Here is a 12,867-nt window from a genome sequence, read left to right as displayed (position 1 = left end):
GCTAGCTGAAGAGTCTTCGACAGGGACCTCCCTCCGATCAAGAAAAAAAAAATATCCCATCTCACTTATTCTCTCTAGAGGGTACTGCCCCTATCCCTATGTACATGCTTCGTTGTTCTCCAGCAGATTGGAAGGTTTCTTGAGCCTCACGCTGAAAGGCAGGGTTCTTCGCAACTTATATACAAGATCCTTCGCTGAGCTGACTCTGGGCACCACCCTCCCTCCCCCCGGTCGGTCGGTTGTTCAGAGGACCTAGTGGTCCTGCTTTATCCTGCCTTGTCGGGTTTTGTTTACCCATCTTTCATTTTGACAGCGCTTGATTGTCCAGAAGGATAATAATAAGCCTTTCAGGCTGGCCGTGAGCCACCGCAGGCATTCGAACATGTATGGATGCACCCATATTTCCCATCTCCAGGCCCCAACTGGCCACTGCGAGCTGCATGATGATGGAAGGTGGAGCCGGATTACTCTTCCCGTAGTCCAATGGGACTTCAGGTCGTAACGCAAATTTACTTCCCCGGGACAGGGTTTTTGATTATTTTTGTGTTTCTGGTGTTAAAGTACGGAGTTGGAGTAAGGGAAGGGAAGCGAGTTACTAATCGCATTCTTGCAGCTGCAAAAGCTGGCAGGTTCTATGATTATCTCTCCTCATGCGTGCCATTTCTAGGCTCCGGATTCTTCCAAGAGGAGGCTTTCACAGCTTGATTCGCCGCGACACGAATCAACTAACCCCCCTCGTTCCAGCAATATAGAGAGGAAAAAGGCCCGAAAGTCAGGCTGAAGATGACGCTCGTTCTGCCAGTGTCCATATATAGCTTTTCAATTAATCTGACAAGGTTCGAGATCACAGTCCCTTTTTTTTTTCTTTTTAAACTGTTTGTTGCCTACTTCGATTTCGAGATATACCCGGCATTTGACTCTCTAGTTCATCGGTAGAGCCGAATTCACTTCCCAAAGTCAGGTATACCTGCAGCCTGTGATGGAAGCTTGATCTCCTCCCCCCTTCAAATCCAGGTTTTTCCCCTTACACAAATGCGGCTTCTCGCACCGTTGGACCATGACTGTTCCGCCAACGAATAGCTCCAGCAATATCAATGGCTCGTTATCCCGAATGTCTACCTCTGACACTTCCATCCCGACCTCAATCAATGCTGCTGAGCTACTTGCTCATGGAAAACCGTTCATTGAATTCCCTCGATACTCCATCCTCGACCTAAGGCAGCAGCCATTTTTGGACGAAAAGCCAGGCGAGAATGCGGCGGCGGCATCTGAGCAAGAACCTTCAGGACCCAACCCTGGGAATTTAGACAATGCCTCTGATCACTTTTCCCGTTGGTTGTCAACAAGGCTGCAAATCGGGCAGCCGTTCGTGATACAGGATTTTGATAAACTACCCGAATGGGATAAGAGATTATTCTCCCTTGAAGGCCTCATTGAACACTCTACAAAGAAAAGTACTGCTTTCTTTCCCTATACTCCAATTTCACAGCACAAGGAATAGAACCTCTTGAGCCAAACTGACCCTCCCAGATATTCCAATCCGAAATTGCAGCACGAACAGAGACCTAAGCTTCACCCTTAGAAAATTCGCCGATGCCTCACAACAATCTTATCGAGAGTTTAAAAATCTCTATGCCCGTGACTTACACTGTCCTGATTCTTGGTTAGAGCAATGTAGGAGGCTGCTTCCTCCAGAGATTCAATGGGGTGGCAGGCTAGATCTATTCCAGTGGCTGCCATCGTGCGCTCGGAGCGAAGTCATGATGGTCTATGTTGGCTCTGAAGGCTCCTTGTTAGTACTATACCTTTAACTTTGATATATTTTACCTCCCATTAACTCTTTTTTCATCACAGGTCCGGTTTCCACCGGTGCTTTTCCTCAACGGTGGCTCTGAATTTACTAGTTGACCACGGTGGTAGGGCTCCATTCAATTGCCAAAATGTCATTATCAGTGCGACCACAACCTTGAACTAACGCTTGTTAATGTTCCGGGCCTAGATCGGCCGGTTCTCTGCTTTGGAACTGATTTCAGCTCCCAGGCAAAATACGATAGCTTCGTGGCGGCTCGCGGTGCGTCACCCCACGTTGACTGGCTAAACCTGGAACCGGAGGATCTCAAGAAAGCGAATTTCCCAGTATACATCTGTGAGCAATGGCCTGGGGACCTGGTTGTCTTTCCTCCCGCAACAGCACATCAGGTTTGGAACCTTGGAAACGTTTCAACAAAGGTGGTGTGGAACATCCTACATCCTCTATCCCTGGATGCTGGCCTGCACTATGTCCAGCCTCCTTTTAACCGTCTGTGCCATCCAGACGTCGCTCGATCAAACCTGTCGTTGGCTTGTGCCATGCTGAGCCTGCTCCGTGATGACCAGTCTACAACCATTCCTCCAGATCTACCCCTGCTTACCAAACTCTTCAATCAGATGGCAAAGGATGAGACAATCGATGGTCGCCCAGCGACCGCGATCACACTTGTCCCTATACCCGAGACAGCCATAGCAACTTGTAATTTTTGTGGAACGGCGATATGGAATCGCCATTTACGTTGCAACCAATGCCAGGATTTTGACCTCTGTCTCATGTGCTATCTCAGCGGTCGCAGCTGCGAACACCCTTCGAGCTATTCATGGGCTGAAATAGTTCCGCAAGAGGTATGCTCTCTTGTTGTACAACGGGCAGAATCTATACTTGGGTACAATATAAGCAAATCCTCTGAAGGATCCCGTATTCCGGATCAGCGCAAAACCTTAGGTACGGCGGTAAACGAACTGATATTAGCCAGACAGAGCATGGCAGTGAAGTTGTGTCACCTATGTCGAAGTGATCATCTAGAATGGAAGGGCAGACGTTGTGACAAGTGTTCAGCCTTCTTTTGCTATCGGGGGCTGTACCGACACTTTGACATGGCATCTGCAGATGTGATGCGCCACCCAGGGCTATGGATATGTCCCAAATGCTTAGAGAACTGCAACTGCCGAGTGAGTGATCATTTAGTTCTGTCTCTCTTTTTTTTTCTTTTTCCTTTTCCCTTTCTTTTTTTATGCTTCTCCATTCCCGCTTACTATGTATCCTGGCATCAGGCTGGGGCGGTTTTTTCATCTAAGAACCGCCTAAGATCTGGTTGGTATCAAAATCATACAAACCATAACTAACACACCCTTCCCCTTAGTGCTGCCATTTTGCTTACCCTTACGTCAAATCTGAAAAGCCTGCATCAAAGCGCAGAGTTCGGCCGGGAGATCCGCGGGGGAAGAATATGGGGTTCACAGATAACGTATTTGACCAAAAAAAGGTATGTAAGAGTCTTACTAGGAGGCTCCGCGAAAGTTGCGGCTGATAAGGATAATCCTTGCATAGCGAAATACGCCAGCCCTCCCTGCATCGCCCGCATTCACATCGCCACCCACCATAAGACAACATAAACGGTCCATCTCATCATGCTCAACTTCTCAGCAATCCGTCCTATCTGCACCGCATCGTCGTGCTACAGCCTCTGCTGTCACCCTTCCAACTCTCTCAACCCCTGAATTAGCCGACTCATCTCTTGTTCATGGAAGAAAGGACCCTACCACCGAGGCAATTTCGGATGGCACACCCCAATCGCGATTCAAGATGCGAAGAATGTCCGTCGTATCCCGTGATATTACTCCAAAGTCTCATTCTGAGATACCTCCTGCCAAAACTCTTCTTGGGATTGACTACATAACACGAAGATCTTCCTCCAATGATGACCAGCTATCGCTTCCACCTTTAAAGGGCGGTGGCTCATACTCTAGCGGACCTTTTACCATGACATCACCATCCACCATGTCTCGCAAATCAATGTCGAATGATGGTGGGATAGCTACCCTAGCTACTCTTGCGAGCACCAGAGAAAAAGAACCCGTCTCACTCACTAGTAGTAGCGCTATTGGCAATGTCCACCGATATGACAATAGTGACGCCATGGCATTAATGCCGCCTACCGAAGCACACGATCAACCACAAGCTTACATCTCACCTCATTACCAATCAAACCAGCAGTCACAACAGTTTGTCCCTTCATTTGGGTTCTTCCCTAATCCTAGACACCACCCTCCAATTGCGACAGGAAGCACGTTAGTCAGTGGACCCCCAGCTACATCAACCTCAACCCCCCGTTCAACATCGGTAACAATACCCTCAAACCCTAATCAATCAGCCGCCAATTCCATATCTGCGCTTGAAACACAGCTCGCTCGCCTTCGTCAGTATTCTGAGGAGGTCCTTTCCCTCTCATTATACGACTCCCACAGGCTTCTCCAGGACGAGATTCAACGACTGGAAGGGAGTTTGCTACTAGCGAAAAAGGACCGGAGTGAACGTGTCCTTCGAAATTTGGAACTGGAATTTCCGACACTGAGGAATATCCATGAGGGCCTAAAGCGGGAAGGCGCACGACTCGGCTACTTTTAACCCAAACACCCCCATTTCTTTACACATCGGCCATCAAATGGTACTGACCTGTACCTTTTTCTTTTTCTTTTATTACATGCGAAAATGACGGGGTCATGATAGATATGGATGGAATGGATTTGACGGATTGGATGATTAAGAACCTTGGCATAAGTATGGATGGACGGATGGATTTTACTGACGGGTCACTTTTACTTATCTTCTCTTCTAACCCCTCGTTTAATACAGTGTGCTTGTTTTATGTTAAAGGTGGATATGCCTGGAGCCGTCCCCTGCCTGTTTACTTTCAATTCTTGATAATATAATCTACGATCATGGTCATAATGTTTGTTTTAGATAGTATTATAGATTTATTTCCATTTATTTTCCTCATATATTTCCGATTCGACAGGAGGGTGATAGAGCATTAATACTAACATCCCTAAATAAACCAAAACACGCTCAATATAATTAATCAAAACCATCTGTATCGTTGAATAGAACTACATTAGCTAAGCACGGGTCTTCCCGCTGCCGAGGCTTCTTCTTTCTTGGTTATTACCGAAACTAAAAATGCCGAAGAAACAAACGACGTCTTTTGTCTTGTCGCCTGAAACCAACTCGGAGGTAACAGCAAAGCTATTAAGGTCTCAAATTCGGTCTTGTAGCGAAATTTTATCACTCCCTCTGGGAATTTACTTGCGTGGAATTGGCCATGCGTGTTCTCAACCGGAGCTTGCGTCCATCATGGCGCCCAACAACGATGTCCCTTATCCGGGCTGGCCCTCTGTGCAGGCATAGCAGTACCCAGCCTCTCACTCATGCATACTCTACAATCCAACAGGAGAATTCTGCATCAAATACAGCAGGCAAATTTTTGGCTAAGTTTCAGAATATTGGGCCCCAAAAACGAACACAGATTCTAGACGCCAACCAACTACAACTCCTCTCTCTAACACTCAATAAAAATAACCTATATCCTGGCTCCCCCCCATTTCTATCCCCTCCTTCCCAGGCAGAAAAGCAGACCTCTTCTGCTCCTATTGCTGGAACCCCAATCCCACCTGGCTACCACTTAGTATATTTCACGCCTCAATTTCTAGAGGAACATTTGGGACCAGATGGGACAGACGTCTCTTATAACCCTGACCCGCCCTTCACAAGAAGAATGTGGGCCGGTGGGGAGATTATATGGCCACGCAGGAAAGATGGTGGACGGCCAAATCTACTGAGGGTTGGCCAAACTGTGACCGAGACAACAAAGCTTCTAAGTGCTGAGCCGAAAGTTATCAGAAAAACTGGTGAGGAGATGATTGTTGTTGGTGTAGAGAAGGTGTTTGAGAACGAAAATGGCGTTGCGCTGATAGATAAACGGTAACCTACCCACCAGTATATTTTAAATACACAGGCGTGTGTGTACGGGCTGGTTAGCTAATTCCCATTCTTTAGCAACTGGGTATTCCGCAAGGCTCTCAAGATACCAGCTCCGGGAAGTACTGCCCCAAAGCCGCAGCAGCATAATAGCAGCTCCTCGATCTCCTCGGGATCGCCAATTCCGTCAGCTTCGGCAAATACTTATACTCTTAGCCTAAAGCAGTCACCAGTAACATTATTCCGCTTCTCTGCTCTCACCTTTAATTCACACAAAATACACTACTCGGTACCCTGGGCCCAGGATGTTGAGGGACATAGAAACATAGTGGTCCATGGCCCGTTGAATTTGATTTCAATATTGGACTTTTGGAGAGAAACAAGAAAGGAGAGCGAGAGGGAACCTGAATATATCGTCCCAGAGAATATCAAATATAGAGCAGTGCACCCCCTATATGCGGACGAGGAATATCATATTGTCCTCGAAGATACACAGGGGAGCGCAATGGTTAATATATATAATTTCGAAGGCAAGGTCAGTATGAATGCGGACATTGTTGGTTAAGGTTGTGTTGGGCACCTTTGTCTCTCCAGCTGTTAAATAATCCATTCTAAATAGCAAACATACAACGTATCAAGTGGTGTCTATATATTTTGTTTTCTACAGTGGTTAGTTCGTATTTAGAAAATGCCGGCACTAAAAGATTCTCCCCGGATGAACTTTCAACGCCAACATAGTCATACCACCCAAAGGACAATTGGTAACAACAATCCCCCTGCACAGGCTCTCTAGATAGTTCCATGCTAACGGTGTTATCTACAAGAGTTATACTGGATCTCCCATTCTTTATTAGTCTTGAGGTTATGCGGATAGCTCCTCTCACGCCGCTGTTGCGGACGGCCGCCAGATCGCAATATAAAAACACGCTCATAAAATCATTCGCAGCATCTCAAACCAGGCAATTCAACCTCCCATCACTCTCCTCATTTGCGCCACAATTCTCTGCGCCGGAACCACGAAGTCTCTCCGCAACCCGTACCCTCCCATTCGCACCGTCGCCGCTTTTCCAAACCATCTCTTCAATCGATTCATACAAAGATTTTTTACCCTTCCTGACAGAGTCGAAAGTAACCGCTCGCGATCCCAAAACCGGTTACCCCACTCGCGCATACCTAACTATTGGATACGGGCCTCTTAGCGAGACGTTCGAGTCAAAAGTCGAATGTGACGAGAAGAAGTGGTTCGTGGGTGCAAGAAGTGGTGATATTGCTCTACAGCATAAGCAAAACCAAGGAGCTGGCGGAAGTAGTTCTCAGGGAGAATGCATATTTGAGCATTTGGACACCATTTGGAAATTGGAGCCGTTGAATACAGGCATGAACGGGGGTCATCGGACAAAGGTTGACTTGACAGTTCGCTTTCAATTCCGGAGTCCATTACATGCAGCAATGATGACTGCAGTTGAGAGTCAGATGGCTGGGTTGATGATAGAAGCGTTCGAGAAGCGCATGATAGAGGGCGGGAAGAGGTAAATAAGGGAACATATTCATGTATAAGAAGCTCTGCTGTTTTAGTATGGGATTTTGGAGTTTTAGGTAGTTGCATATAGATAGATTTAGAGTCTGGCCACCATGCCATTGTGGGTAGGTAGGCCGGGGCCTTGCGGATAGAATGATATATATATCTGTTTTTCTAATGTTAAATAAAAGAACAATTGTATAATACATGACAGAAGTCTTCAAAGATCCCCCTTAATAATGTGATCCATGCGTTCTCTGTTTCCTACTCGTGTCAAATGTTGAGGCCGGCCCAGCTTGTTTATAATTCTGAGCAACCTCTTCCCAATTAATCTTATCCCACCATGCCTCTAGATATCCAGCCTTACCACCAATTCCCCAGTCTTGTAGCCATACGTGTTCCCATGTGTTCACACAGAGTATTGGGTGAATGTCTGCGCCACCAGGAGCGAGATATTTCTGTTGTGAGAAGGGCCCCATTGAGCCGTATGTTCGGGAAGCTACTCGGCCTATAGCCTGGATATTCTCCCCTCCAGTGATTCCGGTAGTCTGTGTGGCCATGTCCACCGGCTGACGTCGGAAGTGTGCTTGGGGGTAAGGAGAGCCAGCAATGTAGGTTGCTAAGATCTTCAATTGGGCTGTATCTTTCATCTTAACCAACCAAACGAAACCAGGTCCGAACATGGCATTTGCAGTCGCGATGAATTCTTCTTTAAGGGATTCGACAGAGGAGCATGATTCTGTGATGGCTTCTTCTAGCTTTTGAGGAATTGGGACGGCATTGGGTGACTGATTTTCGACATAGGTTAGACTCTAACTTTTAAAGGATTAGACGTGAAGCAAAGGTGACCTACTAGACAGTTGAAATAGAAATGGTTATTATGCGCCATAGAGGCGTAGTTGAAGAGGGAAGCCATGCTGGCCTGGCGAGCGTATTTGATCAAAAGGGTTCCAGGGCCGACATTCTCATCCGCAGTGCCTTAAAAATTACGGTTAGCGTACACAATCCAGTCTCCGGTTCGCCATTATATAGGGAGGAAGGGCAAAGAGCCAACCTCCGGTGAGCATATTGAGCTTCTGAACCAGGTACGATTGATACTGTACCCATGCAAGGTCATAGCCCTCTGGAGAGAGAACCCCTGGTACACCATTCTCCTTGAAGTGAGTGCTATGTGTTAATTGGGGGACACGGTGGAATGCCCTGCTCTGGGCTTGTAGGCGTAGGGAGCACTACATTATATAAATTCGCATTGATTAGCAGATGCTCGAACAAATTTCAGTACACCACAAAAGAGAGAAAAACGAACTCGGGATGAAGAGGCTAGCAGACCGGCCTGCTGCCGTATCGAACGTTGGAACATCATGTTTAACCGCCCCCCCTTCAAAGTCACTCAATTGGACAGGCAGAAGTATCAAAAAAAATGTACGTCTTTCTTCCCTTGTCGTTTTGCTTCTTTGGGAAAGTTTTGAGAAGAAACGTCGGAAGCGGAGGAACTTTGATCCAAAGTTAGCGCCGGCCTGGGAAGCTCTGACCAATCAGCACGTGAGACTAGTTGACTTCGTGATAACTCGAGACGTCAAGGAGAAAACAAATAGCAACGGCAGCACAACCTGGGCGGCTGCAGTCCAACCATCGACGATGGACCTGGTGGACATGGAACCGATACTTTTCAGTGCCTTTACCTTGCCCAGAGCTGCCGTCATAGGACTCGTATGAGCCAGTTTCAGCTTCGCGCCGGCCTCTGTGACCTACTGGCAGGCATACTTGCATAGAACACTCGTCACGGCCCAGGGGGTCTCAAAAGAGTCAATTCCTAGCCGCCTTCCATCAGAAACCATGGATATACCCTTGATAAGGATTCTAAATAGGCCCAGTTTTGGCGAGATTTTGGCTGGGGGGGTTATAGCCCATATAATCCTGAGGGACTCGCTTCTTCCTTTGTTCTTTAAGAAATGTTCCCTCTTTTCCCTCTTGATACCCTTCATTCATATTAAAGAAACCCTCCTCAGAATCCTTATACAGTATCCTCTTTCCCTTTAATTATTCTAATTCTGCTGGCACAGAATTTTACTTCATTATTAATTATACTGGGCTCTACGCCCTTTCATTGATCTTACTTTAATAGCCCTTTCTCCAGCTTGATCTTTGCATTAACCATACATAATTTTGTCTCCAAATTCAGCCCTTTGCGATGGTTAAATCGAGTTCACTGCTCCTTGTGCTATACGTTTCCTTAGTCTTCTGTTCTGGCACCGCGAGTCGTTCAAAGTTGGGCACAGTGCCCGGTCTTCTCCCTCGCGAAGAAACATGTGCTAGGAAAGGTTTTCAGCAGTGTGGAAATCCGAATGTTCCCAAAAACTTCTGTTGTGCAGAAAACGCGGACTGTCTGGTCATAGACAACGCAAGCACCGTTGTTTGCTGTCCGAAGGGAGCTGATTGCAAGACCATCCGGCCAATAACGTGTGATGTTCAACTCCAAAATGTTGCAGTAGATCCGGGCAGTTCCATTAAAACCACAAAATTGACCGAAGACCTAGCAAAATGTGGAAATATGTGTTGTCCGCATGGGTACGCCTGCCAGGATGGGAGCTGTGTGCTCGTTAATCCCTCGTCAGACCCTCTTCCTTCAGCTTCAATATCAATTTCTCCAACAACGGCCCCATCCCCTACATCTACACCTACCTCCACATCGACCGCGGCGCCAGCAACAGCCCCAGCCGCGGAGCAACAGTGCAACAAATTCCCCCCTGGTGCCGTGGCAGCAGGGTTCTTCCCAGGACTTGCCTGTGGAATCCTAGTTTGCGTTATATTCAGCTGTTTAAGAAGAAAACACCCTAATCCCCCTCAAAATCTCCATCCAGATGCCTGCCATTTTCGACAAAAGTCTGTGGATGGCACTGTGATCTCGATATCGGACCCTATGCCTTCTAGCGCTCAAGATTCCTTTAGAACAGATTTCCTGCGGCAACAGGCAAGCTACTACGAACAAGACAGGAGTGACAATCGTCGATCACGGATTCAGCGCACAAGTGACCGAGTGAAGAGCCTCTTTGCACCAAAATTCTCTGTGATAACAGACCCACCGCCTGCAGACATCCCGCCAATGCCAATGACTCCACAAAATAAAGCGTATCCGCAGCGGTTGTCGAGTACGGAAAGCATCAAGGTGTATAGCCCTGTGTATCTTGGTGAAGAGAACAGGTTGAAACCTCCAATTGGCTTAACGGCGTCCGGGCGGCCACCAACCACTTTTACCGAGATGATGGAGCGAGTTGGGTTCCAAAATGGTAGAGGGAGTCCATTTTATCCTGTCTCGGACACTCCACCGCCCCCGATTTCGAAAACTTCCGCTGGCAGTCCCCTAAAGCAGATATAGGAACTTGATATCCTTTTTAACTTGATTTTTCTGAATTTAGAGTGATGAGATGTTCGTTATATATATATATATATATATATTGATGGACCTCTATTGTACATATCTATTTAATCTGGTTACATAGACCTCGAGCCTTAGAAAATTGAAAAGCGTTTCTATCATATTATATTTGTTATGTACTAATTATGTCATGACCTCGACCGCAACCCAAATAGCATCCTTTTTAGCTCCTTGATCAAACCCAGTACTAATGGAACTCCAATTGGTCCTAAAAGCGGAAGATACACGGCTACCTTATGTTCATCTGGGAAATAAACCTGGCCAACCATACTTTTCTCAAAAAAGCTGCGTTCAGCTTCTTTCTCGGCAACTCTAGCACTAGCAAGGGCAGACCTAAAGGCTCCCTGGTGTAGCATTTCGCAAGTTGAAGAAAGATGGGACAACGTATGAGAAACCGAATTTGCGACTGTGATAGGGATGGGTATGGAAGGAAGCGAGAGAGTAAGGCGTGCAAGAGAACCCATTGTAGATGATGCGGATAGAAGAAGGGACGCGGTATGGATTCGGATCAGGCTTTGCAGCCGCAGTGGTAGAGATGGTGGTGAGTTAGGAGTGCCGAGAAGTGTAAGGAGTTGGTGTGAAAATGTATCCATGACAGGCTTTAGAGCCTCGCGGGAAAGATGATGTGGGTTCTGCGGCTCTGGGTCCGTGGATAGGGGCGGGTTTAGAATGGTCACCCCTCCCCATTGAGGAATAAGCCAGCTTGTAGCCGAATTCTCTTGGACGACCAGCGGCGACTGAGTCGGCGAGGGCACGTAGAGAATGAAATTTATGGTTGGTCCACCGCCAATGCTCGGGCTGAGGGGCCATTCGGCTGCATTGATAAATCCGCTCAAGTCTTCTTTCTTAAGGGTCCATGCAGATTTGCTTTCATCATATTCGGGTGGTGTTGCGGTTGGCGAGAAGGTAGCATAGACTTGCACCTGGGTATCAATGGAAAAACTGCTAATGGGAGAAAATGCGGCAAGGAGAGGGGATAGATGTTCTTTCAAGGCGGATTCAATTTCCCAGGACGACGGCACAGGACCAGGTGTAAAGAGAGAGAAGCTTAGATGGTATGTTTCTGCGTATTTGAACGACTTCTTTGCACGGCTAGCAATGGATTCAAGAAGTTGTGGTTGCATCATGGGGCTAATATTATTCGCTCTTTGCTCCTTATTGAGGGCCCCTAGGCTTTGAGGCCCCTGTGCTGCAGGACTCCCTGAAATTGAATGCTTCGAAGACGAGGTTCCGCTGTTGCTCTGCGATAGAATATACTCCAATGCTGCTTTTTCCTCATTAAATAGACTACGCAGCTCCTTTGCTATAAATGTTGTAAGGGGCGAATGCGAGGTGGTTTGTGGCTGCACCTGGCCAGATGGATAAAACACATCCAGTCGCTCAGAGTATGGCTGTAGATCGGCGGAGATTGAAGTGATGTTATCACGCGGAGTAAGACGTAGTACCAGTGCATGCTCGCCTACTGCTTCATTGACCGTCCCTGACTCATGATTCGAACTTTCTTTTGTTTTCATCAGACGTAGGCGAAGGTGGTGGGCGGAGAAATCGTTCAAGTCGTCAAGAGCATGCTGTGCCGCTTGAACCAAGGCCTCCGCTTCAGGAATATTTAATCCAGGCGTATGAACATGTATATGCAGGGGGAAAACAGGCCTACAAGACTATATCTCGATATTAGCAACTACACGCATGGAGATAGGGGGTGCGGCTTTAGTATCTTACCTTCCCTACTGCCCAATTCTCCATCTCATTGAGCGGGAGTTTAGCTCTATAGATGGATGTCGTTTTCCACCACATTGGCAGTCCGAGAAGTAAAATGATCAGCCAAAAGGTGAGCACGATAAGCGATCTCCTTCGAATAGCTTCAGGTTTTTCAGGCGGCGCACCGCGATGGACAGCCGACTTGGGTGCTGGCTCATCTTCCAAGCTTGAGCCAGCCTTGCCCGGGGCATCAGGCCTTCCACCAGGGCACTTTTCCCGCAATGAATCTTCCTGGCTCATCGTCAACTCATCTTTGGTCGGGCTATCAGGAAGAATTTCGAGAAGATGGAAGTTTGAACGAGAAGACGAATGACAATAGATTTATCATTAAGTCGTTACATAGAAAAAGCGATGTCACTGCTGACT

At 47.2% G+C, this 12,867-nt stretch overlaps 6 protein-coding genes across 6 annotated transcripts; 4 read left to right on the top strand and 2 right to left on the bottom strand.

Annotated features, from left to right (window-relative positions):
- Nucleotides 1-1,057: 1,057 nt before the first annotated feature.
- On the top strand, nt 1,058-4,438 carry MCYG_02163 (ZZ type zinc finger protein; the record flags this gene model as incomplete). Its single annotated transcript, XM_002849183.1, has 6 exons — nt 1,058-1,454; nt 1,531-1,792; nt 1,855-1,916; nt 2,000-2,982; nt 3,174-3,296; nt 3,362-4,438. The coding sequence occupies 6 exons, from the start codon at nt 1,058-1,060 to the stop codon at nt 4,436-4,438; spliced, it is 2,904 nt and encodes a 967-aa protein (XP_002849229.1).
- A 742-nt stretch (nt 4,439-5,180) lies between these two features.
- On the top strand, nt 5,181-6,353 carry MCYG_02162 (conserved hypothetical protein; the record flags this gene model as incomplete). Its single annotated transcript, XM_002849182.1, has 2 exons — nt 5,181-5,791; nt 5,867-6,353. The coding sequence occupies 2 exons, from the start codon at nt 5,181-5,183 to the stop codon at nt 6,351-6,353; spliced, it is 1,098 nt and encodes a 365-aa protein (XP_002849228.1).
- A 299-nt stretch (nt 6,354-6,652) lies between these two features.
- MCYG_02161 (cyclase/dehydrase family protein) lies at nt 6,653-7,321 on the top strand (the record flags this gene model as incomplete). Its single annotated transcript, XM_002849181.1, has 1 exon — nt 6,653-7,321. One exon carries the CDS (start codon nt 6,653-6,655, stop codon nt 7,319-7,321), a length of 669 nt encoding a protein of 222 aa, XP_002849227.1.
- Nucleotides 7,322-7,607: 286 nt separating this feature from the next.
- On the bottom strand, nt 7,608-9,292 carry MCYG_02160 (superoxide dismutase; the record flags this gene model as incomplete). Its single annotated transcript, XM_002849180.1, has 6 exons — nt 7,608-7,615; nt 7,675-8,095; nt 8,161-8,285; nt 8,362-8,536; nt 8,734-8,824; nt 9,060-9,292. 6 exons carry the CDS (start codon nt 9,290-9,292, stop codon nt 7,608-7,610), a joined length of 1,053 nt encoding a protein of 350 aa, XP_002849226.1.
- A 206-nt stretch (nt 9,293-9,498) lies between these two features.
- On the top strand, nt 9,499-10,683 carry MCYG_02159 (conserved hypothetical protein; the record flags this gene model as incomplete). Its single annotated transcript, XM_002849179.1, has 1 exon — nt 9,499-10,683. The coding sequence occupies one exon, from the start codon at nt 9,499-9,501 to the stop codon at nt 10,681-10,683; it is 1,185 nt and encodes a 394-aa protein (XP_002849225.1).
- A 188-nt stretch (nt 10,684-10,871) lies between these two features.
- MCYG_02158 (glycosyl Phosphatidyl Inositol 17) lies at nt 10,872-12,741 on the bottom strand (the record flags this gene model as incomplete). The annotated part of the gene is made up of 2 exons (XM_002849178.1): nt 10,872-12,401; nt 12,463-12,741. The coding sequence occupies 2 exons, from the start codon at nt 12,739-12,741 to the stop codon at nt 10,872-10,874; spliced, it is 1,809 nt and encodes a 602-aa protein (XP_002849224.1).
- Between the last annotated feature and the right edge of the window lie 126 nt (nt 12,742-12,867).

Source organism: Microsporum canis, genomic scaffold, assembly GCF_000151145.1.
Source record: "Microsporum canis CBS 113480 supercont1.2 genomic scaffold, whole genome shotgun sequence".
Classification (NCBI taxonomy): domain Eukaryota; kingdom Fungi; phylum Ascomycota; class Eurotiomycetes; order Onygenales; family Arthrodermataceae; genus Microsporum; species Microsporum canis.
This window is presented reverse-complemented; position numbering and strand designations above follow the sequence as displayed.